The 27,719-nt window shown below is 49.5% G+C and overlaps 1 protein-coding gene across 1 annotated transcript; it reads right to left on the reverse strand.

Annotated features, from left to right (window-relative positions):
• Positions 1-7,357: 7,357 nt before the first annotated feature.
• LOC121359586 (perilipin-3-like) lies at positions 7,358-10,312 on the reverse strand. Its single transcript, XM_041478617.1, is given in 8 exon segments — positions 7,358-7,750; positions 7,843-7,971; positions 8,089-8,276; positions 8,584-8,839; positions 9,048-9,130; positions 9,401-9,472; positions 9,475-9,568; positions 10,238-10,312. Coding segments are annotated over 8 exon segments (1,290 nt in total).
• Between the last annotated feature and the right edge of the window lie 17,407 nt (positions 10,313-27,719).

Below are 27,719 nucleotides of genomic sequence, written 5' to 3' on the forward strand. Positions count from 1 at the left end.
GAAAAGGGGTTGGGTTGGAGCCCAGGCTGGCATGGCCAGCACCAGCTTGAGAAGGGGACAGGGGGGGCAGGAGGCAGGCAGCACTCCTGCACCTTGTTTAGGCAGTTTCTATCTCTAGACCTGTCCCAAGGGGATGAGGGGACAGGGACGGGGGAGGAACATGATAGCTGGGGTGATAACTGGGGTACAGAACTTGTAGTATTCTTAGAACCCCCTCCCAAACCCTCAGTCACCTCACAGACAGAATGAAACAGTGGATGGAACTTCCCAACCCAAAAATCCCCTTCAGGTTCCAGACAATAGACTTTTTTCCCAACCTTATCCAAAACCCAACAGCCCAAACTAACTCACACATAACACCCAGAAAATATTTGAAAATTCAATGAAAAAAACCTTTAAATCCCCCTTAGAGAACCTAACATTATTTCTAACAAGAGTACTAGAAACTTGGGAATAGACTTCTTTCTGCTCAGTGGTTAGTCTGTGCCTGACCCCTCTGGGAAAGCAAAGGTTGTTCCACATCCTTCCAATCTTTCCAAGCCTCCCAGTCCCATGGAAAGCAGCACTCCAGGGCTTGTCCTGCTGTGTTCAAACACTGCACTGTGGGTTAGCCAGCAGCAGGTTTGCTCTGGGACTGTTTCAGTATGAGCAGGACAGAAAAAGAAACATTAAAAAGTAAAATTAAAAATCAAAAGCCAAGCAGAGCCTTCACCTGAGGGTGGCCCTGGAGCTGTAGGGGTGTCCATCAAAATCCAGTGTGGGCACAAAGGGAGCTGGGAATAATTTAGCTCCCAGTGCTTTTAGGAAAGCACAACAGGATCATCCACCTGGGGAGCATGTCCAGGGAAGGGAACAGAGCTGGGAAGGGGCTGAGCCTGGAGAAAAGGAGGCTCAGGGGGGCCCTTGTGGCTCTGCACAACTCCTGACAGGAGGGGACAGCCAGGAGGGTTGGGCTTTGCTCAAGGGAACAGGGACAGGAGGAGAGGGAACGGTCTCAGGCTGGGCCAGGGGAGGGTCAGGGTGGACACCAGGAATAATTTCTTCATGCAAAGGCTGGTTTAGCACTGGGAGGTGCTAGAAAAGACCTCCAAGACCATCAAGACCAATCCTTCCCCAGCACCATCAAGCTGGCAGAGAATAAAAGTGGGTCCAAAAGCAGGAATTTAATACAGAACAAAATTGCTACAATGGGTGTCTCCAGTGGGATGTCTGGGCTTCCAGCCAGCCCTGTGTGCTCCACAGTCAGCAGCAACCTGGCCTTGGGCACTGCCAGGGATCCAGGAGCAGCCACAGCTGCTCTGGGCACCCTGTGCCAGGGCCTGCCCACCCTCACAGGGGAGAATTCCTTCCCAATTTCCCACCTCACCTCCACTCTGTCAGCTCAAAGCCATTCCCCTGCCCTGTCACAGTGCATGTGCTCAGGACCTCCTCAGGTCTGATCCTCCCCTGCTCCAGCCACCTCTCCAGTGCCCAGACCATCAGTGAAGCACGAACCCTTCGTGCTCTCTGCACCTGGGGCTCACCTGCCCTCCCTGGGGCCATGGCTCAGCCTCCCCAGGGGGATGAGAGCCCCAAAACAGCCACAACACCACACAAGCTGTGCTATGCCCCAATCTGCTTTGGATCAGTGGGACAGGACACAGCCAACAGGAGACATGACAAGAAAAAATACTTCAAACTCCTAAAACTGCTTTTTTCTGTTCCACAAAGTGGCACAGGTGTTCCCAATCCATCTCTCACTAGGTAAACACTGCATTTGGGCTGTAATTTGTTTAGCAAACCTCCTGTTTCCAGCTGTAATTACCCCATGGAGGCAGCTAAATGAGGATGGCATTTCAGGTGACCTTCAGCTCCCAGCTGCAGTCACCCTCCCACGGGAGATGGAGCAGGGAGGGGAGGCAGCACAGGGCTCCCCAGGTGAGAGGGGCCAGGTGTTCCTCCCAAATCAGCCAGCTCCAGGCAGAGTGGGGATTTAGGGAGGGCAGCAGGCACAAACCCAAAATGTTGCATTTCTCTGCCAGGGAAAAGGCCACTGCAGTTGGTGTTTCCTCAGCTGGGAGAGCTCAGGATGTGTTTCTTCATGGAAAATCCTGCAAAGCCAAGGTGTGTGAGGACACCACCCTGCAGGATGGTCCAGGCAGTGTAAATATTTTGGGGTTCCTCTTGCAGAGGAATGGGGTTTTCCCCAACATTCCCTTGCCAAAGGGCAGAGATGGTGTTTTGCCTTGCACTGAGACACACAGTGAGTCAATGTGGTGAGGTACACACACAGTGCCCTTAAAATAACTGTACAAAAGGAATTTCCAGTCCCTTCCATCTGGTTCCTCTCCTGCTCTCCAGTTTTTTGCACCTTGCCCCACGTGAGCCCATACCAGTCCAACATTCCCTGCTCCCCCAGGCTCCCTGAATTCTCACCTTCAATCCAAATCTATTTTGGGGGATTTTCCACTGGTTTTCCATCCAGCCTCTCACCTGCTCTCTGGCTGTCCCCAGCCCTCCTGGTGCCTCCTCCTCCAGGTCTGTCTGCTTTCCCACTCCACCCCACCCTGCCCAGCTGTTTCTGTCCCAGAGAATCTCCTTTAACAGCCCCCATGGCAGAGCCAGGCAGGACTCTGGGTCTCCTGCACCAAACTCCTGCTACTGTGAAGCAAGCTCAACAAAACCATGAATGAAGAAGTGAAATGCACACAGAGAATGGCACAAACCCAGCCATGGCAGCATCCAGCAGGTCAGTCACCCCTGCCTCACCTCCCCTCCCCTGCTGGAGCAGCCAAAGCCATTGCTGGATCTGAGAAAACGCAGGAATCAGAGGGACTCCGGGAAGTCAATGCTGCAATGAACTGCTCCTGCAAGTGGATTTTCCTCCCCACAGGGGCAGCTGCCGTGGCCAGAGGCAGCAGAGCAGGGCTGTGCTCTGTGCCCACAGCAGCAGCTGGGCCCTGTTCCTGCAGCCAGGGGCAGCCCAGCAGCCAGCAGGGCAGCAGCCAGCAGGGCAGCAGCCAGCAGGGCTGCAGGCACCAGGGGCTTCAACAAGCCCTGCCAAGATCGTTTGGAGCTGTCACAAGCTCACACTTGGTTTGTAAGGCAGTCTGGAGCAGATTTCTTGACCCCCACACTGCAGGGGACAGAGGGAAGGGAAGAAAAGGAATACCCAAAGTCCAGCTCCAAGCCCTGCCAGGACCTCCACAAGCATCTGAACAGGGGAAGAGCTGGATGCTGCCAGCAGCAAAGATTCTGGAAAAGCACTGGGATGCTCCACCAGGGAGCACAGGGCCCTGCAGAGGGATGGCCCTGCAAGCACCTGTGGCCTCTCACACACACCTGAGCTCTCCGGGCTCCCAGACCCACTCTGACCTCACCTGGCCACTGCAGGCTGCCACAGTCCAGCTCGGAGAGCAGGGAAATGCCTCCTCCAGGGTTCCCTCCAGTGCCCTGAACACTTGGCTTCCTCCAATACAAGAGAAGACGCAGTAGAAGAGGGAGGGGAGAGGGGAGGAAAGCACAGAACCGAGTGAATCCCAGCAGAACAGAGCCCTGCCTGCCCACATCAGCCTCCAGAGCAGGGCCCACAATCTGATTTTGCTCCCACACTGACCAGCCACAGCAGCTTCAACCCATCCCCTTCCAAATTAATGCCTGTGAGCTCTGAACATCTTGAATTTTATGGGAATAAATCACACCTGACTCCATTTTCTTCATGATGGAAAAAGCCCATTCTTTATTCACATAACTCAGTTTTATCCAGTTTTACAGAGCTGATGTGTGTCTCATTGGTCAGAAGCTTCCTTGCCAGTTATTAATTAGTAACAAGTTGTTATTCTGCATTAATTGGTCACTCAAACCCCCCGGGGTGTACGTGCAGGGACAGTTGTTTGTGAGAGATGTTTTTACACCATTAGATAGAAAAATGAAAACCAGTTTATACAGGTGCTGGTTGTTTTTACCCAGGAATAGATTGTTATGTTAATGAGCTGCTCACACCAGGATTGCTTTCACATGGGAACTTGCAAAGGGCCAGCTTGACAAGGCCAGCCACTGATTCCAAGAGAGCAGGCTTGGTTTTATGATTTCTTTATGATTTTTCTACCTTATTGCAACAAATTTTTCCAATCACACGACCTCGAGGTGACCCAGAAATTGGAACCAGACAGCTCCTGGCTGGGCAGGGCCTCAGCTCCCTGAGCAGCCCTTCAGGGAGGCCTCAAACCTGTTTTATACCCAGAGTATTGTGCAGCAAGAAGTAACACAGCTCTGGAGAAGGGATGACAATATCCAGGAGTGACAGGAAACATGGAAGGGAGAAGGGGAAATTAAGCTCCTTACAAGCAGCTACAGAGCTTTTGCCTTCCAGCACTTCCCTTTCCCAGTCTATTGCCTTAAAAAAGCTGCTTGGGAAACTCTCCTCAAGCCATTCCCTCTGCCAGGTAGGAAGACGTGGAAATAAATTGGTTAATGCCTCCTAATTTCACCCATAAGAAATGTCAGCCCAAGGAGGCCCCCACCCAAGAGCAGCACATTCAGTCCCTGACCCACAGCTCAGGCATTTGGGCAGAGAGCAGCAGGAGGGAAGGAAGAACAGCAGCAGGACATGAAGGGGAGAATAAAATAATGAAAATGTTGCAAAAACTGGCAGAGGGATGTGGTGGCATCCAAAAGTGGAACAAGAAGGAGGTGCTCCTGTGAGTGCATTTAAATCAGCCCAGAGTGAGCTGGCACAGGGCAGGGTGAGGCAATCACCAGGGTAACAATTAGCAGAATTAAGGAGCACTGCAGCATTGCCCAGGGCTGCTGAGAGCAGAGGAGCTGCCCCAAGGCACAGCTTCCCTGCCAAGGCGTTGGCTTGGGGTTGTCACATCGCCAACACATTTCTCACCTCTATCCAAAACTCCTCAAAATAAGCATGGAGAATCATCTGAGCTTGGAGACAATGAAGAACAGCCTGGATATTTAACCAGAGCTCAGAGGAGCTTCAGCCTTAAACACTGCAGGAAGCCAGTCCATTCATCATTCCCAGCTTCTTCCCACCTTTATCCCCTGCTGTTTCTGCAGCACGGATGAGAGCAGATCAAAGTTAAAAGTCAAACTCTTCCCATGTGCAGCTGCTCCGAGTTCTCCTTTCCAGTTTGGTGTAAGAAGTCTCCACGGCTCCCTGGATCTTTGGATGCTAAACAGTAAAATGGGGAGAGGCTTCCACTCCTCAAACTCTGCTTGAGAAGCCTCCTCTTTTCAAGCTGCCACAGGAAGGGCCTTTCAGCCTGTGGCAGCTCTTCTGCTCCAGTCTCTGTAGCTGTTTGGAGGCTTTTTTAGCTTTACAGGAGCTGGGCTGTTCATCACCAGCTCCAGCACAGGGAGATTCCAGCCACACACAGCCCTGGAGTTCCCAGAGGCTCCCACGAGCTGTGGGCTCAGGCAGCCAGGAATGTTCTCAGTAAACAGATTTAATGGCCATGCAAGAACACATCCCCCTGATCCATGGGCAGGAGAAGCAGGATTTGCTGGGCTAAGCACTATGTTAGCATGGCTCAGAAGTGCTGCACTAGCAAATCAATATCAAGCGTGGGAATGCCCAGCTATTCCTTAAAATTCCCTTTTATAATCAGGCAAGTTCAAATTTCAGCCATTCCTAGGTGGTAAGAGACAACTTTGCTATTGAGAGGAATGACAGATTTGTCTTTACAATCCAACTGTGGGTCTGCTGGTAGATAAAAACAGCACTGGGAGATAAAAGAAACAATGGGGGGAAACCCTAAATTCCATAAGAATTAAAAATCAAAAGGGAGGGTTACACATTAGAGGAAAATCCTGGTATCAGGTGTTTTGGGAAGTCAACCTCTCATGTACCTCAGCCAATGGGGAAAGAGAGAAGGGAAATGTGGCTGGGAAATTGGGATAAAAAGGAGGCTGCATCCTCCAAAACTTGGAGAGAGCCCAGAGGAATGCCCCATGGCGTCTCCCTTTATTGGAATAAAGCAAAAGGACTCCGCTGTCTCCTTTTTGAGCACAAACCTCTGATGGTTGTGGATTAAATTTCCCAACACTATGAAGAAGACAGCACACATTTATTTCCCACAAAGCAGCAGGACTGGCTGCAATATCCCCAATTCCCACTCCCCAAGTCCAGCAGGAGTTACAGGAGACAGACCTGTTGAGCTTTTCTCCAGAGAGAATTCCCTCTGCAGCTGAGAGCACACAGTGCAGGGATAACCCCTGCAATTCCTCTCTCACATCTCAGCATCACCTGGCAACTTAAACTGCCTGATTATTTTGCCTTCAGCACAAACTGGTTGCTACATGAGGAAGACCCTTGTCTGGTACGTGCTGAGCTCAGGGAATCAGGATCCAAATTCCTCCAAAAGGGGGGTGTGCTGCATGAAGGAATAATTGCTGCCCAAACCCAGAGCCTCAGCACAAAGCCTTTACACACAGGGCTGAGGATGAGGAGTGCTGCTGGAAAAGTGGTCACTTCTAAGTGAGGGAGGAGCAACTTCCACCTCTTCAAGCCTGCAGTCACCACCCAAAGAAAGCCCCGTCCCCAGTCCCTGTCTCTGACCCTCATAAAACAAATTTAATTACCTTTAAATAAAAAAAAAATAACTCTGGAAGAAGCAGTACTCACATGAGAGCAGATTCCAATTCTGGTCTTGAAGACAGAGGGATGAGAGGCCAGGAGCAGAGTTTTCCTGTCTGAAGACAGAAGGATGGGAAGGCAGGAGCAGAGCTTTTCCTCTCCAGGTCCCACAGGCACCTGCTCCATCAGCCCAGCCCACAGCATTGCCTGGCCAGGCTGAAGGCGTTGGGCTCCCCAGCCTCTTCCAAAAGGAGCTGGGTGTGGCCCTGGCAGAGTCTGAGCTCCCCAGAAACCCAGTGCTGGCAGCAGGTGTCTGTCACCCACAGCCTGGTGCCCCCCACCACTGAGCCACAGCCCCCTCACCAGCCTGCTCAGGCAGCAGCAGGGAAATGCAGGAGGAGAATTTGGCCATGGAGGAGCAATGCCAAGGGATGCTCTGACAGCTCTCCCAAGCACAGGGCAGTGCCAGCAGGACACGTGTTTGCCTCCAGGCTTGGGAGAGAGAAGGAATTACAACTCACCAGCTGTGATCCTTCCTGTCCTTCCTGCTCTTCCTCCAGCCCTGAATGCACAGTGGAATTCCATCAAGGAAGCGGTGGAAGAGCACAGCTCACACCCACTGAGCAATCCTCCCAGTCTTTGTCCCAGAGAGACCAGAGACAGGGTTTTGTATGCAGCAGTTTTATCTTAAGCAGTTATCACCCAGTACAAGCAGCTTTTAGGAAGACAATTCTATCCACTTTCCCCTTACTGAGGGTTTAATGCCAACAGCCATTATTGTTTTATCCTTTACATGGAGGTGCTGGAGGTTTCCAGGTGCCCAGCTCCTGCTGTCCCTGCCTCCTCCTGGGAGGATTGATCCTCCTCCTCCCTGGGGGAGAAGGGTCCCACCAGCCAGGACAGAGGAGTGTTGTTCTTCAGGTAATCCAGCAGCTCCTCCATGTACTCCTGGATCACAGCCAGCTCCCTCTGGCTCTGGCTCAGGACACTGCTGGACAAGTCCTGGAAGGAGTTGGCCTTTGAGAAAGCAGCATGCAGCTCCTGGATGGCAGCCAGAGCCTGCTTCAGCTTGTCCTGCAGGCTGCAGGGGAGGCCCTGCATGGCAGCCACCACCCCAGAGCAGGTGAGCTGCAGCTGCTGGCTGATCCTGCGAGCCATCAGCAGCGTCAGACACTCCATCTCCTGCGGGGAGGCAGGAAGGACACCATCAGCAATGAGGCACTCAAAAATCAAGGGGATGCCCAGAGCCCTTTGCCTCCCTCCCCAGGAGGTACCTCTGGCTCCACAGGGCTTTCATCTCCACTCTCTCTGAGATACTTCCTACTCCAGTCCAGCCACATCTGGTGTAGTTTCTCCTGCTCCTCCTGAAGCTTTTGATTAAATCCTTGCTTAAACGCCTCAGCCTGTGGCAGGGGAAGAGCGGAGAGCCAGGACAGACAGATCAGCTGGAACTGCAAAGCTCCTCAGCACAGCAACAAAGCTGAGACAAGACCAGGGCTTTGGTTCCCTGCTCTACCTACCAGCTCGAGGATGCAGAGGAGCTGTGCCAGGGCCCCCTGCATGCCCTGCCAGAGCTGCTTGATCCTGGCTGTGGAGTGCAGCTGGGCAGAGAGGCGCAGTTCCTGCGAGAGAGAGGCCAGGCGCACAAGGTACCTCCTGTGCTGCGGCAGGGGCACGGCCGTGCCCTCCTCACACTCTGCCAGCTGGGCTGGGGACACAGCCAGTGCCCGGGGCAGAGGTGCCACAGGGTGCCCAGAGCAGCTGGGGCTGCCCCCAGATCCCTGGCAGTGCCCAAGGCCAGGTTGGACAGGGCTTGGAGCAGCCTGGGATGGTGGAAGGTGTCCCTGCCATGGTGAGAAGCCCAAAATGAGCTTTAAGGTGCTTTCCAACCCAAAGCATTTTGGCATTCTCTTCTTCCCATTATCCCCATTGCAGAGTAGTGGGGTGAGGAATGGGGCTGACCATCCCCAGTCCAACAGTTCCCACCTCCATAACCACAGCCACCCTTCCCTTACCTAGCTCCTCATTTCCAATGGGGAGAGAGCCACCTTCTGCTGTCCCCAGCACAGCCTCTGCTCCACAGACACCCCTCTGTCCCTCCGCAGGCCCCAGCCCCAGCCCAGCAGTGCTGGTCACTGCAGGTGTGGCAGCCCCCTCACTGCCCTGCAGAGCGTCCCTGGTGACATCCAGCACCTCCAGCACTCTGCTGCTCACAGCCTCCTTCACCTCAGCCACTCTGGCTGACAGCAGCTCCTTTGTGTCAGAGAGAATCTGGGGAACAGGGGGAATGGCAGGTAATGGAGTGGGTTGTGTCTCACACTGAAATTCTTAACTGCACCAAGAGGACAAATAGCACAGTGTCAGTTAAGATGTAGGCTCACACTCGGGTGTGTGAGCCTACATCCCACCCTAGCTCAGAAATCCCACAAGAACCAGGCCCCCTCTGTCTGCCAGGGATAGCACAGCCTTTAATTCTTACCTGTCCCACTGGCTTTGGAAGGAGTGGCAGCTTCTCCCCCAGTTTATCCAAACCCTTGGCAGCATACTCACTCACTGCAGCAACTGAAGAGAGAACCAAAAAAAAAAAAAAAAAAAAAAAAGGAGTCAAAACGTTTTCTGCAAGTTCCACCTTGTAAAAATCAGTTTTAGGAAAATCAGCATCAGAGTCCAGCCCTGACTCTCCCTCCCACTGCTGGGATTCGGGCCCAGCTTTAGCCTGATTTACAAGCCATGGGCTGTCCTTGCACTATGGCAATGGAGAGGTGCATTTCCTCACGCCAGGACTCCCCAGGTGTGAAGGAGCCAGAGAGCCCCTCTGAGGCAGGGATTCACCGTGGGGCTGCACACAGCTGGCCTCGGTCACACCGAGCACCCCCTGCCCTGCAGCAGCACACTCACACCTGCGCAGGGCTGGCTCTCCTTGCTGGAGGCATGAGCTGCAGAAAGCACATCACAGGCAGAGCCCAGCAGGCTCAGACTGGCCACCTCCTTCACTGCAGCCTGGAAGAGCAAAGGAAAGCACAGCCGTGAAGCTGTGGCCCCGAGCAGTTCTGCCTGGAATTCCCTCTTGGGGAGGAATTGCCACCAAACCACCTGGCCTGCCTGAGAGAGAAACTCCTGCCTTGCTCACACACCTAACTAAACCATAACTCAGTTGTGACATGAGCTGGGGAGCTTTGACACAAATGATTGGCCATTCCAGGAAAATTTTTCTCTAGCACAAAGAACAACCAAGTTTGGAGGTGACCTTAATTCTCCATCTCAAATTTACCTGCAATGCTATTTCCAATAGCTATTTTCCAAGTAAGCCAATATCCCAAAAAAGGCTCCACCAGGCACTGACAGACTTGGCCACAGAGCAAGAGCAGCAGGTCTCAGGGAGGCTGAAACATTGCAGTCTTTCCATGGGAGCCCTGGCTTGCCAGGAGCCAGGATCTTGAGTTAGAGAAACATCTTTTCTAGCCAAGAACCAGCTAATTTTGCTGAGCCTAAGAGGTTACAAGGACTTCAGGTCCATATCTTTGTGCTGTCTCCCAGAAGCTGCAGGGTGCAGCCTGAGCGGAGGAAACTCCCATTTTGGGGGCTCAGCTCCCCTCAGCCACAGCAGGGCCACCTCCTCACCCTGCACCCCAGAGCTGCCCCTCCTCACATCCCACAGGGAGCACCAACCTCCTGCTCCTCCTCCTTCTCCACCTCTGGGGAGCTCTGGGCAACCTCCTCCTTGTGGGGCACAGCAGAGGCCATGGCAGCTGGAATGCAAGGAACACCAAGGCTTTGGGGAAAGATCCCCCTCCAAGGGGACACCTCCCTCCAGGGTCATAAAAGAGAGAAGTTCCTTTACTGCCTGTCCAGGGGAAACCCCAAACAGCCTCAGAGGAGGGGGTCTGTGCCACTTGCAAAATCCACCCAGTTTAAGATGAAGTTCCAGGTGGTTTGTGATAATCAAAGGAACAAGGAAAACATTCTTTCCTCACACTAGAGACCAAATATTATTAATATATTTATATTAGAGTGAGGCACAAGGTACTTCCTTCCTCTGGTGCCTTAGGATTTGAGCTTTTCTATTTTCCACATATTTGCAACCCTGCAATTCTTCAGTGTATAACTAAACCCCACACACAGTGTGAGCTGCTGCTTTCCCAGTTTGGGCAGACACAACAATTCCTCTCCACGCTGGCAAACGAGGACACCTCACTGCCTCAGGGCCCAGAGATGGAAACAAAAGTGAGTTGAGGGGGAGCAAACTTGGGGTAAATGACTTCATTACCTGGAGCTGTAATTGGAAGATTAACCCCCAATATGCAAAGGGACCAAACTTATAAAAGTGTGAAACCTGTGGGTCATTTTTTGGGTGGACCTGGGGGGCTTTGTCTGCCCAAAGTGTACCTGAAGACCCCTCAATAAATATAACTGCTTTTTTACTCTGTTAATAAATCTAACTGCTTTTTTACCCAGCCTCTGTTTTTAGGTACCCCCAGAAAAGGCATCACCTCCCCACCAAGGCTTCAAGAAACTCTTGACTAAAAGAAACAACAGCAGCAGAACTGAGGGAAAACAGAGCTCAAGGGTCTGCCCTGCTGCTGCCACACCCCAACACCTGAACAGTCCCCATGGAAGCTCCAGAACAGCGCCTGTGTTACCTGCTGGAGGTGAGCAGAGCAGCAGCAAGGATGAACCCAGCACACTCCATCACCCCTCCTGCCTTTTGGTGGTGCCTGGGATGGGGCAAGGCAGGACCCTCAGGGACTGACAGCTCTGGGAAGCAGCAGGAAGGAGCCAGGCCCTGCCCTGGCCAGTCAGAGGGGAACAGGGCTGCTGGGGCACCTTAATTACTGTTAATTACTCTGCAGTTAGGCAGGCACGTCTTGCCCTGTGTGAAGCAGCTTCACTTGGAGGCCTCCACTTCATCAGCAGTGACCATGGGAATGTGTCTAGTAAGCTTTCTGCTTTGTGATGTTACACACTTTTATTTAAAATATACACTGCTAATCTCAGTGCTATTAATTAATTTTGGATGAATTCTTTACAGCTTTGGGTTAAATACAGTATTTTCTTGTGGGTTTGTGCTTTTCATCACAGAAAGTTTAAAATTCTCAGCAGCTAGGGGTCCAACAGGAACGTGTGAAAGCAGTTTCCTATTCCCGCATGAATGATATTTAATGATTAATCATGTTCCTAAATTAGGGATGAGCAACAAGATTTCAGGTAATTTAAGGGGAACCTAATCTCTAGGTTTGTCTGAGGTGCCACAAGCCTTTGCTAAGCATGTTTAGTGCTTTCTGACCAGTTGTCTACAGTTCTCCTTTTGGATTCTGAATCTCCCTGGATTCTGAACATTGCAAGTAATCGAACTTATTTATTTATTTATTTATTAAAATGGTTTTTCTGATGGCAGACATTAAGTACCAAAGATCATCATATTTACACTAAATATATGGCATTATCTGTGCTTTCTAAGGCACACCTTAATGGAAAACTCAGTGCTAGGAAAAGGAAAAAAAAAACCACTTTGGAACGGCCCTGGCTGCACAAAGATCACGGTCTCGTGCAGTTCTCTGAGTGATGAGCCTGGCTGACTGTGAGGCTGCCAAAGTGTGTGAATGGCCAGGAGCTGCTGCTGGAGGCTCACCCAGGCAATCTGGGGGTTTTTCACACTGCCTGGTATCTGCCGGGTACCTGCTGCCGATTCCCCGATCTCTGGGCCTCAGGCTGGGCCCTCCCTGGGGGTCCCCTGTCGGGGGAGACCCTCCTGGGGTGGTTTTGTGTCAGGAAGGAGAGACACACTGGATTTTTTGGTCTTCAGTTTCTTGTTTATTATTATCTAAAGTTTTGCACGCTGTCCACACCAGGCTCAGTGTGCTGGAAAAGCACCACAGAAAGGGCCAAGAATCTCTTGTTGCCAGGTCTATCTATCTATTATCTATCTACTAAGCTATCTAGTTAAGAACTGACACCTGGATTATTTTCCCTTTTAACCCAATAACTGATCCCAAAGAGCCCACAATGCAGACTGTTCTGCCCAATTACAAAATGCCACCCAAACCCATGAAGGAGGAGGAAGAAGAAGCATGAAGAAGAAACCCAGGACAACACCCTGTGCCTCCATCTTGGTTCCATCCACAACACACTAAAAATCCCAAACCCTAAATTTCTCACCAAGTGATACACTGACACTGCTCTGTACAATCTATTTCAATCTTTTGTGGACTCTAGTCTATCTCGAGGTCTAGGAAACTTTCTCCACTGATAAGGGTCAAAGTCAGTGCTCCCCTGGGGGTCAGGGCACCCCAGAGCAGACAGAAAAATATTCCCAGTGCCCTGGGTTCCCACAGGTATCAGGGCTCACTATTCCCACAACAGAGGCCAGCAGAGCAATCAGTGAAATGTCTCTGTGTGTTCCCTGGGCTCTGTGCTGCAATGGAGGAAAATACCCTCCAAGCAGCCCCTGCCCTCCAGACCAGCCCTGGGGCAGTGCTGAAGTCCTGCAGGAGGATCCCTCAGCCCAGGAGGCCTGGAGGGAGGAGCACTGGTTGTGCTTTGCCTCGAGGTTTGTCCCTCTGCTTTGGACTGTGACAGCAGCAGCCCTGGAATGCGTCACCCTCCAGCACAGAGCTCCCAATGCTCCTGTAAGGCTTTGGATGACCATGCTCGTGGTGCTTGTCACCTCCTACAGGGACAAAAAGGTCCTTAGTGGCCTGAGATGTCCAGGCAGTCCCTCTGCCTGCAGCAGTAACAGCCCTGAGTTTCACCAGGAGATGTTTAGGTTGGATGTTGGGAGGAATTTTCCCAAAGGCTGGTCAGGCATTAGAACAGCTGCCCAGGGCACTGGTGGCATCACCATCCCTGGAAGTGCTCCAAAAATCTGTGGGTGTGTGTTGGATTCAGCCCTTTCCTGACACAGAGATGGGGCAACTGAGAGGTGTTTTAAAAACTTTTATTCTATTTTCAGTCTCATGTGAAGAGTGAGACGATACAGATGTTATTCACACCATCACAATCAGAAGCTAACTATTTCCTAATTACAATACATTATAAGTATTTCTTGGCCTATCAGCTTTTGCCACACCACGCTGTAGATGCCTTAAAGCCAATCATCTAAAAATACCCCTTGTGGGTCCTACTACAGGGCATCTTTCATAGCTCTATTTCTCCAAAGTATCTAGAATTATTTGCAAGGAGCTTGGGGACATGGTTTGGTGCAGTGCTGGGGTTGGACTCGATGATCTGAAGTGCCTTTTGCAACCATAATAATTCCATGATCCCATGATTCTGATTCCATCTTCTGAGGATGTTTACATGGGAAATTGGATTTTGAAACTGTTGAAATGGAAGCTACCATATTCCAAAGGGTGAACTTCATCTGGCTCATCAGCACAGCACAAACCATCGCCCTGAGGCTGCCAGAGCTCCAGGAGTGTTTGGACAGCACTGCCAGGGATGCTCAGGGTGGGGTTGTTGGGGTCTCTGTGCAGGAGCTGGACTCCATGATCCTTGTGGGTCCCTTCCAGCTGAGGATATTCCACGATCCTATGAAAGAAAAAGGGCATGGGAAGAGGCCAAATAGGCATTGGCTGCACCTTTTCCCCACAGTCCACCCAGTTTCAGCCAAGCTGTCAGCTTGGCTCTCCCCTGGGTCTCTCAGCAGCTGCAGCCTCCTCAGGGATGCTGTGTGTGGGTGTGGCTGGGGTGTTTCCAGTGCTGGGACCACCCAAGGCAGGGGCAGGCAGAGAGAGGTGCTGTGGGGCTGGGAAGGGCACAAGTGTGCGTGAATCCTGCACAGACCTGACGGGAGGTGACTCCACAGCTCCTGGCAGCTTTGGTGCTGGTGACTCCAGCAGCTGAGTCAGTCCCAGAGGTGCCAGCTCAGTCTGTGCTGTGAATTCATCCCCCTTCCTGTGCTGATGGCTGCACTGGTGTCTGAAGGCCACAGAGCTCCTGTGGAAGAGCAGGAGCACAGCCTGTGGATGCTGTATCCATGACAACAGCTCCTTCCAGCCACCCCAGCCAGCTGACGGCAATTCCAAGTGGCCATCCCAGTGCTGATGGTGGGAATGGGGCTGGAGCACTGGACTGTGGGACTGAGTCCCCAGCCCTGCCAGCTGCCTGTGGGGTGACTTTGTCTGAGGCTGTTGGGTTTTGTGTCTCAGTTTTTAAATTATGTCCATGATTTTGATCTTTTTCCACAACAGGCTTTGGGATCAGCTGGAGCAAAGTGCCAAGTGAGAGCTGGGGTTACTGAGCATGTCCTGCTCAAGTCACAGCCCCCTAAGCCAGGGAAATAAGATTTTCCCAGAGCCAGGGAAATAAGATTTTCTCAGAGCAGATCTGGCCAGCACAAGTTGCCAAATCCTTGGATTTGCTCCCCTCTGGAAGGAAGAGGCACATCCAGTCTCTGGTGTGGCAGAGCTCTTGTGCAGGAGCTGCACTCGAGGTGAGAGCAGGGCTGCCAGGAGGTCAGGCTGGGCTCTGCTCTCCAGCCCATCCAGCCCCTCCTCCAGACACCTGGAGGAAACACATCCAGCAAGGGCATGGAAGCTTCTGGAGTGGCTCCAGAGCAGGCACCGAGGTGATCAGAAGGATGGAGCAGCTCTGCTCTGAGGTAAGGCTGAGAGAGCTGGGGGTGTTCAGCCTGGAAAAGAGAGGGCTCTGGGGTGATCTAATTCCAGCCTTGCAGTGCCTGAAGGAGCCAACAGGAAAAATGGAGAGAAATTATTGACAAGGGCCTGGAGTGACAGGACAAGGGGGAATGGCTTCAGTCTGAAGGGGAGTGGGTTTGGGTTGGATATTGGGCAGGAATTGTTCCCTGTGAGGGTGGGCAGGCCCTGGCACAGGGTGCCCAGAGCAGCTGAGGCTGCCCCTGGATCCTTGGCAGTGCCCAAGGCCAGGCTGGATGGGGCTGGGAGCAGCCTGGGACAGTGGAAGGTGTCCCTGCCCATGGCAGGGGTGGAATGGGATGGGCTTTAAGGTCCTTCCAACCCCTTCTGTGATGATCCTGTGATGAAATAGGTCCTGTCCCCCAGAAGGGGCCTTCCACCAGCACCCCTTCTATCTGGACCAGAACTCCCAAGCAGGCTGGGCGTCTGGACAGGTTCTGGCTGCAGCAGGTGAAGTGGGGCAGCCACAGGAGACCATCCACACCCTCCAAGAGCATCCTTAGAGATTGACACCGGGCTCAGTGCCTGGATTTGGAGGGTTTGCATGGTGCATGTGCACAGAGGGAGTCACAGAGCAGAAGAGGAGCTCCGGGTGCCCCTCTGCCCCACAACACACTTGCTTAGAGTGTCCTGGCCTCTTTCAGTCATCTCCATATCATGCCATCAGCAGATGGAATATATCTGAAGAGGGTGACCAGCAAACTGTCATAAACACCCCTCAGAATTATTATTTGAAGTCCTTTCCATAAAAAGAAACTGGAGTTTGATATATGTGCAGAGCACAAAGAATGGGCTCCAGCAGCACATTTTGAAAATCACTGCTTTAGGCAATCTCCTTAGCAGCTTGTTAGATGTTTTATAAGTGTCCTTCCCAGCTCCAAAAGAAATAATACCACTAATGATTGTGTCAGATACAAAATAATTTCACAGCCCTTTCTGTCTGCCAGCTTTCCAATCTCAATAAATCATGTGCCCTTCTGTGCAGCTGAAGGAATCCAAATCCCAAGGAGCAGGCAGCTTGGCTGGGAAAGAAAATATAAATAGGAACAACACCATTTCTATTTTTTCCCTGTATTAATTCTAGCATTACTTTGTTTGCCTTAGCAAGCCAGGCCTTGCTGAGATGGGATTCCTGCTCAGCCTGGAATGAGCACTCCTGGGATGCCTCAGGGAGGGGCTGGGATTGAACGTGGAGAGGAATAAGGAGGGAATCTGCACAGCCCTGGGGTGTGCAGAGTGAACTGGTGTCCCTGAGAACATCCCAGCCCCCAGGGAGGCGTGGAGCTGTGCCAGGACAGACCTCCTCTCCCATCCCAGGGAAGGGATTTGCAGGAGCTGGGCAGGGCTTTGAGCAGGGAACTGTGGGGGCCTGAAAGCTCCCTGCAAATCCCCCAGTGCCCAGGAGATTGTTGTCTTGGTTTGAAAAGACAGGAGTCTGCTAAGGAAGGCAGGAGCCTCCCTGAAATGGAAAATGTAAACCCCCCTCCCTCTGAATTATTATAATTTTGAAATTAAGGGACTCTCAGACAAAGATACTGGAATAGGAATAACAGTTCTTTATTAAGGGGGGAAAAAAATGTGGGGTAAGGCCAGACATTCTCTGGCTGCAGAGGCCTGTGCAGCACTTGAGGAGAAGTTTTGTGTATCACTTGGCCCCACACTGTCCCCACACACTGGGGCTGATAGAGCAGGTTTAGTCTCATGACTAATTCCAGGTCCTGGCTGAGCTTCCCCTGGGATTTGCACTCTCTCCAGTATGAGAGATCCTGTAGTGGCTGCTGCTCTCCCAGCTCACACAGTGATGTCTCCAGCACTTAGGTGCTTCCCCTGCCTGTCTCTTAGCCAGCTGCCCATTTCTTTAACGTTTTCTAAGAATTTAATTACCTTTGAAACCTTTTCCATGCTCTGTAAGACCTGATTGAAATTTAGTAATGGATGTAGAAAGCACAACTTAAACACCCAAAGGAGACAGTTACTCTGCAATGTCAAATAACATCTGATCCAGCCGAGTTTCACTCATCTACAGAAATTACAATTTTTCCTTATTTGCTGACTGACGGAATTTTGAGAAATTTATTCCAGTCCTGCATGGCCCCTCATTTTCCATGGAAATTCCTGGAGTACCTGGCACCACCAGGGAGATGATCCCACTCAAGGCCTGCCAGGGACCCCTCTCTGGGCAGAGCTGCTGCCTCAGCTCATCATCTCCAAAATAAAAAATATAACTCAAATGAGAAGGAAAAACTCAGAAAGCACATGATTAACTGATTTTTTGTATGTGAGCGGATATTTAAGTTTTTAATTGTAAAGCTGTCCCGAACTCCTGGGCTTTGCCCCAGAGGTGAGTGGGTAACTCAGGTGTGATGATCTCCATCTCCCACCCGTGGTGTTTCCACTGCCCTGCTCTGGACTGGGGTCTTCTCTTGCTTATTCCCCTGGCCCAAGTGGTGCTAAACCCCCACAAAATCCCTGTTCCCTTCCTCCATGGCCACTGTCTGGGGTCCCTGACACTGATCCCTCATGGGCCATGGATAGTGTGGGATGCTCTTGCAGGCAGGAGAGACTTGCAGTAACTGCAGGAGATGGATAAGAATGGTTGGGGCATTTGGGTGTTTTGAATCCTCCCATTTATTGTCCTTTTTTTGAAAATCACCTGACCATTACCACCCTTTGAACTGTACTGATCCCAAAAAGAAGCCTCTCTTCCCCATGGCTTGAGGCTTTCATCGGACAATGATGATGAAATCTGGAGCCCTGGAGGTCTGGAAACATAATTTCTCAGGGGCCAACCTGTGCTGTGCCCCTTGGCAGGAGGCACAGGATGGGAGTCATTAATTGTGTGGCTCCAAATGAAGACTGTCTCATTTTATGTTCTTTTTCTACCTGGGTCAGAGTCAGGATTGAAAGTGCTCAAGATGATATTTTGTGTTTGGACTCAGATGTTTATTAATTTTTATTTTTATCACAGTCCTACAAGCTGTGAGTTCCACAGCATTTCACTAACAAGGTACAAAATGCCCCCCTATCTCTCTCTACAAGGCCTTTTAAGGCTAAAATATCCAATTAAGAAATGACACCTAAATTATTTTTACTTTTAACCCAATAACCAACCACCCGTGCCCACAATGGGGACTTTTCTGTCCAATTACAAAATACCATCCAAACCCATGGAGAAGAAGGTGAAGAAGAAGGACCAGCCTCCCCCCTAAAACCTTCATCTTGCTTTACATATATTACTATATTCTAAACCCTTAAACTCTAAGGTTTCCACCCTGTGATATCACACACTTCTATTCAAACTCCACACCCACAATCCCATTTTTTAATCCTTCTCCACGGCCTCGGGTCAAATGCAGTGTTCTCTTGAGGGTCTGTGCCTAAAAACACAGAAAGTCTAAAATTCTCTGCACCCAGGGTTCCAGCAGTTGTCCAGTGGAATTCCAACTGCCCAGCCCAAACTCTGAGGTTCTGAACTTCCACAGAACACCTGGAATGTGCTGCCACTCTTTGAGTGCAGGTGGGAGATTCATTTCCCCGTGGTTCAATTTGCAGTTTAATGACATCAGGGTCAGGATGGATCACAGCCATCCCCTCTGCCCTGGGGCTGCAACTCCAGCCAGGTGTTCCTTGCTGAATTCCAGGAAGGTTTTGGGAATGGCACAGATTACAGGAAGGTTTTGGGAATAGCACAAATTCCAGGAAGATTTTCGGAATATCACCTTGCTGAATTCCAGGAAGGTTTTGGGAATATCAGGTATGGAAGCAGCAGCCTGTGCACCAGCCCAGCTATTTTGCTTTTGAATTTCAGACCTGGAGGCCTGAGGGCTAAAACAGTTTTAATGCTTGGTTCTGCAAATAAACATCCAATCTTACATGGCTACACGATGCCAGGCAAAGATAACTTATAAATGTAGGAATATTATGGGATAACCCCGATGCAATCAAAGGTGACTTCCCTGTAACACTCACATATTGCTTTCCCATGTCCCAGCAGCTTTTTCATTGCTTTTTTTAGTGGTTTGCATTTTTGAAGGCAGAAGTTAAAGATGTTACAGCTGACTTTAGAGAGATGCCTTCATCTCCAAAGAGGGATTTTCCAGCAGCCCCATTTCCAAGCCAATGCTGCCGTGGCTTCATGGCCATGCTGCCCCAGCATCCTGCAGGATGCTCTGGGAGGTGAAGGTGCCCTTTCCTTGCTGTAAATCTCCTGTCTGAGTGCCTGGAGGCTCAGAGCTCCTGGCAGTGGTGGGCTGTGGCCAGGAGCTCCTCTCCTGCTCAATGGGATTGCAGACTTTTCCAGAAATCCCTGTGTTCCAGGGACGCGCTGGGGTTTTATCCCAGTGGTGCTCTCAAGAAGCCTTTGTTTGCATTATTATCCTGAGCAGTGGGATAGGACTGCCCTACTTTGCCTTCCATAAAAATAGCCCTGAAATAAGGTTTGATCTTTTTCCAGACACAGAAATAATTGTGAGCTGTTTGCTTCCATGCTCTTCCCAGTCAGTTGTTGGAGCTATTCTAAATTTTTTCTTTCAGTGCCTTTTTTTTCTGATGGGGTCACTCAGATTGCTGGTAAATCTCAATACACCTGTCAAAACACCTTTTTTTTCCCCACTAACAGAACATTTTGTATTCGATGTTGCAGCATTAGTGTATTTTAATATGTATCCCTTTCTTTTGCCATTCTCTAAAGTAGTTGGAAGATGCAATTTTCAAATCTTTTATTGTACAGCCTTTTATCAAACTGTCTCTATAGCTGCTGCTCTTTTTTTTTAAAATCAGATTTCTCTCTGATAGGATCAGATCTGAAATCATTTGTTACATTCCTTGCATTTCTCATTTCTAAAGCCAGGCATTGCTTTTTTACACAGTTTCTGTGGGGCTTTTTGAGCCTTTTGTACTTCTTTTCTCCCCTTTTAATATCGATTCTAATGTTTGTCAGACCATTTTATTCCTGCCTTCTTTGTTCTCTGCTTTTTTGATCTTTCCTGTTGGTGCTTCCCTATGAGTTTTATAGCTAAATTTCTTTAATTTCCATTTGATCTCCTTTATTTAAGTATTGTTGATACAGAAGAAAAGCAGAAGAAATGTGATAGATTTTCTGCTGGTTTGACATCTAGTAAGAGGTGGAACAAACCACACACTCCAGTTCCTCAGAAATCCTACAGGTTCCTTGTAATGGGAAGAGAATGTGTCTGAAAAATGCGAGTGACATCCAGAGAACATCATCAAGGTGTGGATCCAGTCAAGCCAGATTGGGAACACAAATAAATTGCTTTACAATGTGCATCTCTGTTTCAGGAATCACAGAATCATAGAATGCCCTGAGCTGGAAGGAACCCACAGAAAAGATCCAGTCCAGCCCCTAGCCGTGCACAAGCACCCCAACAATCCATCCCTGAGAGCGTGGTCCAAAAGGAGGAGAACTGGAGTGACTTCCAGCAGACTCTGATATATGGTGTATTTAGGTCTGGGCAGGGATGGATCTCTTCACTCCCTTCCCAGAAGAATTCAGCAAGAGGGATTTGTCACACAGCAGGCTGAAATTCCAACTCCAATAATAGACTCGCTGAAGAGTGATGTGAAAAATTAATGAGCAGTTTGGAAAAACTCCATATCCAGCTGCTGAGGAAGGCTGGGCTGGCTCGTGCCCAGCTGCTGCTGTTTCCATTCCTCATGCTCTGCTTGTTCCTTCCCTTCCTTACCACCCTCTTTGTTTTGGATCTTTTCTGCATGTCCCCACGCAGCCCAGGATTGTGGCATTCACATCCTCTGAACATGATTCCTTCACCCAGGGTTTTTCTCCAGGGAAGCTGAAAGGCAGCGAGAGGCCTCAGAGAAAAGGAAAACAATTCTTCTCTCATTTGCTTCTCCTGTGTTGGAAGGAGAAGGACACATTCCTTGTCTGGAATGTGTTTGGAGATTGTTTACCCACAGGTGATTGTTTCACTGGGTTCTGCTGTGAGTTGTTTTCACTCTTTGGCCAATCAGTGCCAGGCTGTGTCGGGACTCTGGAAAGAGTCACAAGTTTCATTATTATCTTTTTAGCCTTCTGTAAGTATCCTTTCTGTATTCTTTAGTATAGTATAGGATCCTTTAATATAATATAGTATCATAAAATAATAAATTAGCCTTCTGACAACATGGAGTCAGATGCATCGTTCTTCCCTGCCACGGGGCTCGCGGTGCATTTACAATACAGGATCACGGAGGGGCACCCCTAAACCATCCTTCCTTCACTGTTTAGTGCAGGAAATGTGCGTGTGCAGCACTGATGTGGAGCTGAGAGTCTGGGCTCACACACACACAGGTATCCTCTGCCTCTAGGGGCACCACTTGTGTTGGGAGGTTTTTTCACAACTGCTGGAATTCATTCCTTGAGCTTTGATTGCAGCACCAGCCTCATGACATGCTTGAGACATCAGAAAGATGGCAAAAGCTCACGTACAGCCAGCAGCAGCCAAAGATTTCTTTGTTACAGAGCATTTTAAAATCTTTCTAGCCAATAGCACATGGCTAAAGCTCACAGACAATTGTTCTAGGCAATCACTAAAAGCACACCTACACCTGCTGCACACAATGCTGCTTGTTTGCCTTCTAGTTAACAATACAATATACCATTATTATACCATTGCCATTATTATATTATTATTACCAATACCATTACTATTTTTATATTATTATTATATACACTACTTCATTGTTAAGCTTAAAACCTTTTACTATCTTGCTAGACATATTTTCCTGCAGTCTTAAGGTCTGTCTTAGCCAAGCCTAAAACTCAAGCTATTGTTTCATGTCCTTGCTTGCTGTACTATTGCAACTCTTCTACTTCCAGACATTGCAGCTGCAGCTAGCTCTGAGTTTTCTGTTCTTTCTGCTTCTAAGGCCTGCCTTTACAGCTTTCTGAAAACCTTCTTACCTTTGCTACTTCCCACAGGGTGATGCACAAACCTTCCAGGCAGGGCAGGGCAGGGCAGGCAGCAAGCAGGGAGATGTCAGGACAGCGTGAGCTGCTGGTGGTAAATGCAGTCAGGAGTGGCAGGGCAGGCAGGGAGCTGGGACAGCCCAGCCACGCCGAGGGGTTCGCTGGGGACATCAGCAGGTGAGAGGTGTGGGAGCGCTGGCAGAGGAGGTGACAGCCTGGGGATGCCCTGGAGGGACAGGGATGCCATGTGCTCACTCTGGAGCAGCAAAGCAAAAAGAGCTGCTCTCCTTGCAGTAATTGCAGCCAGGAAAGGCATGGAATAGCATGGGAATAAAGCACACAGACTCCATTTCCTTCATGGTGGAAAAAAATCCCCATTCTTTATTCACATTACTTGTTTTTATCCAGTTTTACAGAGCTCATGTGTGACTCCCGTTGGTGGGGAGCTTTCCTGCCAATTACTTCATTGGTCAGTAACAAGCTGTTTTTCTGTATTGATTGGTCACTCAAACCCCCATGTGTGCATGCAGAAAAAGTTGTTTGTGAGAGATAGTTTTCATTTTTCTATCTAACGGTGTAAAAACAGTTTATACAGGTGCTGGTTGTTTTTAGATTGTTATGTTAATGAACTGCTCACACCAGGATTGCTTTCACATGGGAACTTGCAAAGGGCCAGCTTGACAAGGCCAGGGATGGATTTTAGGAGAGCAGGCATGATTATATGAAGCCTTTCTTTATCGTTTTTCTCCCTTACTGCAACAGAATAGTTTTCTTTTTTTTCCAAAATGTTGAACTTCCCCATTCCTCAGCAGCATCTCCCCAGAGCCCCCTTGGCTCAAGAGCTGCTCATTTTAAACCATCCTCTCCTCCATGTTAAGGGGAAAGTCTCAGGGCTCCCAAAGGAAAAACTGAGCAGCAATGCAACCTTTTAACAGGGCTGTTTTCTGTGTGAGGAAACCAAGCCAGCCACAGAGAAATTGTTCCCTGAGGATCAGGAATATCCTTAGTCCTTCTCTCCATGTTTCCAAGAGTCACCCCCTGCTGCTGACCAGGCACAGCCTCCATCCATTCCCTGCTTTCTCATTCAAGAGCCTACTTTAAAAAAGTTATAACTCAGCTGTTGGGACTGGAACAAAGGAGGAAGTGACAGGAATGTGTCACACTTGGGAATTCTGCTGGAAGATGCCACTTGCAAACAGTCTCTTCTCCCTGCCCTTGGCAAGCCTGGCCTGGCCCTCCCTGAGGACTCATCTAAAAGCAAGAATGAACACTGCACTCAACAAGCCCAGGGGAGGAGAGGTTTCCACCACCTTCTCCTGCAACCTCCCCATTCTCTTTAGATGGAGGAAAAAGAATAAAAGGAAAAAATGGATTTTATAAAATCATAAGATGATGTAGCTTTTTCGCTTAGGAGATAATTTTAGATTTGTGTTCTTTTGCACATCTGCTGCCTTTGTTTAATTGCAGATAACAAACTGGGGTTTCCTTTAGGAAACCTGGAGGTGACACATGTCCCAGCTGTGCCAAACATCCATAAAATTTGGGTTTTACTAGAGGTTCCAGTGCCCGAACTGATGGGCAGTGAGACACACCCAGAGTCCTGTTAAGTCCTCACCCCCACGTGAGCCTTTTCATCACCCAGGAGTTCAGGATTTCACTTTAAATCATTCTCATGGTTTGGGTTCAGCTGAGAGGCTGATGAACAGCCCAAAGCCAAAACTGTCCATGCTCTCCTTGTCCCAGCCCTGCTGCATCGTGCTCAGAGCAAAGATTTACTGAGGTGCAGCTGGCACGGGGCCCCAGCCATGCTCTGAGCCCCAGCAGTGCCCAGGAAAACAAATCCTGGCAGAAAATTTATTTCCTTGCAGGCAGAAGAAGCTGGCCCAGAAGATTCCAAGCAGGAGCTGCTCTGCAAGTCAGGAGCCATGGAGATATCCAGCCTGAGGAAATTAATGTAGGAGGGGTGCAGTTGTTCAGAGAAGGTTTGGTGAAGGTAAAACTAAGATAAAACAGAGATTTGCTGCTTCTTTCTACCAAACCTCCAGTGGCTGGTGTGTTTGCAAAGCCCTTGCTTTGGTCGAGTGGCACAGGAGCATTTCCCTCTCTCAAGAGAGGGAGCACAAGGGAAAGAGGTGTCTGTGTGGCAAATCTTGACATTTCCTGCAAAGCAGTGGATTGCCTGGGTGTCATAATGAAAATGAAAATTAAAGTTAAAATTAATGATGATGATGATGATGATGACGATGATGGCTCCCTGCTTCTGCAACAGTGGGAGCATAGGTGCCCAAAACCTGGCTGGCCACAAGCTTCCCTGAACTTGGAGAACTGGTGAGGACTCTGAAAAGCCACTCCACTCCAGACTCCTGCAGCCAAAAATATATTTGAGAAAGCAAGACAATAAAATTCCCTTTGAAAAGATCAAAGGGCAAAACATCACTTTAAAATGCTCAAAGTATTTTAGAGCACTTTTGTTTTAAATCTTTTTTCTCACTCAAAACCATTCACTGAGCCTCACCCTGGGCTGTTTTACACCCTCAGAAACATGGTTTTAGGGCAAACACCCTGTTCAGGGCAATGTTTCACCCAGCTCTTGTTTTATAGCCAACCAAGCATCAAATTTACAGATGCAGGAGGCACAAATATCCCTTATCCTGGTGCCAGGAGCTTGGAGCAAGAGCCCTGGGCTCTGCAGTCAGTGCTGTGACTGAAATTAGTGCAGGATTGCAAGAACAGTTTGGCAGATGCCAGCCCCCCCATGGCAGCTCTGTGTCTGTCCATGCACAATCCCATTTCTGAATCTCCAACCCCCAATCTCACAACCCTGGGAGGTTTTGTTCTCACATCTTGTCTTGACACTGAAGATCTTCAGGAGATAAGGGCTCAGATGCTGCTGATATTGGACACCAGCACCATCTGCTCCCCGTCCTTATTTACTCAACATTAAAGACCAGAGAGCTCTCATGAAGTCAGAAGAAAGAAAAAATCATGGAGATGTCATCTGGGATTCCTGCTGTTTGCTGATAATTAAGTTTGTCACAATCTTGACAGAGCTGGGAACAATGGAGGGAATCAGAAAGAAAAGGCAGAGGGAGGGAAAATATAAAAGAGTCACTCTGGAGCTTTTTCCTTCTGATTCTGATGCCAAAGAAAATGATTAAAGGAAATAATGATATCTCATGGTGTTTGCTCTCCAGTTCCACTAGAGATAGGAATTCTGCCTAACAATCTGTCAATTTTTTCTCAAGCTCAGGTAATGTCATCCCAATATTTACTGGGCTGCACACTGGTTCCTGGGGTTTCTGTCAACTCAAATCTAGGCCCTCCCTCTTTGTCACACCCTCTTTGTTGTTTTGTTCTAGTTTTAGCCTGTCTTTTACTTTGGGAGAGCAAATAAAGCTGAGCCCAGCCCAGCAGCAGTGTCCCAGTGCTGGCCTGAAGGGCACCTCAGCAGAAGGACCTGACCATCCTCATCTTCCTGCAGGAAAAGGGATCACTGGAGTTCATTTTCATCTCTTGCTGTGCTCACTGGAGCTCATTTGGGTTGGGATCTTTTAGATCATCAGACAGTGTGCAAGGATGCAGGAGAAGCAGGAGGTGTTGCAGAGCTTCTTTTGGGTGGTGAGAGCTGCAGGAACCCAAACCAGGGGGCTTTGCCCTGCAGCATCCAGAGTGCAAGAAGGGCACTGCTGCTGGGGCTTCTCCACTGGAGAGGAGTTTCCAGGCTGGAAAGACACATTTCCAGGGAAAACAGCAGCCTTGGTACCAGGAACAGAGGGTACAGGAATGTGGAGGGATCACTGCAAATGATCCCCCCAAGCAGTTCTGGAGTTGGCCCGTCCCTGCTCTGTCCCAGCCCAGCTCTGGGGCGGCTGCTGGCACCTCCCTGTCCGTGGGATCAAAGGCTGGGTTCACGCCTGGATCACATCTTAGAAGTCTTTTCCAACCTAAAAAGTTCTGTGATTCCTGCTTATTTTCCTTTTGTTTCCTGGACCAAATAATGATTTGCTCCTTAGTTGGAAATACAGACCCTGCCCAAATAACTGCAGGAAGTGGAAGTATTCTCAAGGAAACAGGAGGAGAAATTCAGTCAATCTCACCTGTGTCCTCAGAGCAAAACTTTAGAGGCGTTTCCTCTAAATTTAGAGGCATTTCCTGTGCATTCCCAACTTCATGGCCAGAGTTGAGGCTGGGTTTGAAAAATGTGGACAGCACAGGGCTGCTGCTGTGATGTGCATCTCGTGCTGCCCCACCTCCTCCCAGACTGCCACATCTGCAGAGGGTTCTCAGAGTGGACTCTGCAGAGGGCCATGAAAACAGATTTATTTTGGAATATTTTCACTTGCCATTACAATTAATCACCAGAACCCAAGGAAAAGAAGTGCAGTTTATGAAAACATCAAGCAGGGAATGTGCCTGCAGGAACCTGACAAATGGGACAGCCACACAGAGAGATGGTTTAGAATAATCCATTTTCATGCCAGCTCCAGTAAAGAGAACAGGGAAGGACTGAGCAGCATCTTTCCCTCTGACAGCCTCCAGAGCATAATCGTGGCCCTCATCTGAAACCTTGCAGTGGCTCCTCAGAACACTTTTGAAAGACAAGGCACTGTATTTTTCAAACTCTGTCTCAAGTAGGAAACTCAAAAGAGTTCCCTCTGCTGTGAAAAAATAAATGTTACTCAATAAAAGAAGTAAATCCACATTTTTCAAACCCAGCCTCAACTCTGGTCATGAAGTTGGGAATATACAGAATAATGCCATCTGAAGTTTTGCTGTGAGGCACTGATGAGATGGACCCAGTTTCTCCCCCTTTTCCTTGGGAATGCTTCCACTTCCTTCCACCACCTGCCAGGAAGCAACAGGCTCCTCTGGGATGTGTCTTTGTAGGGTCACCATCATTAGGATGTAAGAGAAGTGGGGAGTGGCCTTTTCTAACTCAGCCTGGGTGAAGTGTCCCAATCTCCAAGTTCCCCATAAGGATGATGAAGAGAACAAAGAGGAAGAGAAGATCCTTTTCTAGTGTCTTGCTTGAAAAGACAGGAGTCTGCTAAGGAAGGCAGGAGCCTCCCTCAAATGGCAATGCACATATATCTTACAACCCAGGATCTCTAGTGATCCCCACCTTTGGCTCTGTGCAGTGTCAGGCACTCACAGCAGAGCAGATGGTTCAGTCCAACAGGAATTCCTTCAGACTTTCACTGTACACACAAGAAATGTCTTTTGTGTCCATCCAAATCAATTTCTTTTTTGCATCCTGGCAGCTGAGCTGTAAAGGCAAAACAAACAAATGCAGCCCTACCTTGGGAAATCAGCTCCTCAGTGCCCTGAAGGCAGCTGTTTGGGGAAGGCTGGGGGGGTTCTGGAGTTTGCCTCCCTGTGGGACAGAGGGATGGAGCTCCCATGTCCAGGCAGTCCAGGGGAGGATGATCCAGAGCCTCGTGGCTCTTGTCCAGTCTCTGTGAGAGGCAGGGGAAGATCAGGCAGATTTCCTCCAAGATTTCATTCTAGCCTTCCAGGAAGCAGAGAGTTCTGTTTTCTCCTACTCTGCTTCCCCAAACCTATGTGTCTCTTC

This window comes from Pyrgilauda ruficollis, unplaced genomic scaffold, assembly GCF_017590135.1.
Source record: "Pyrgilauda ruficollis isolate IOZ18807 unplaced genomic scaffold, ASM1759013v1 scaffold46, whole genome shotgun sequence".
In the NCBI taxonomy this organism is placed as follows: domain Eukaryota; kingdom Metazoa; phylum Chordata; class Aves; order Passeriformes; family Passeridae; genus Pyrgilauda; species Pyrgilauda ruficollis.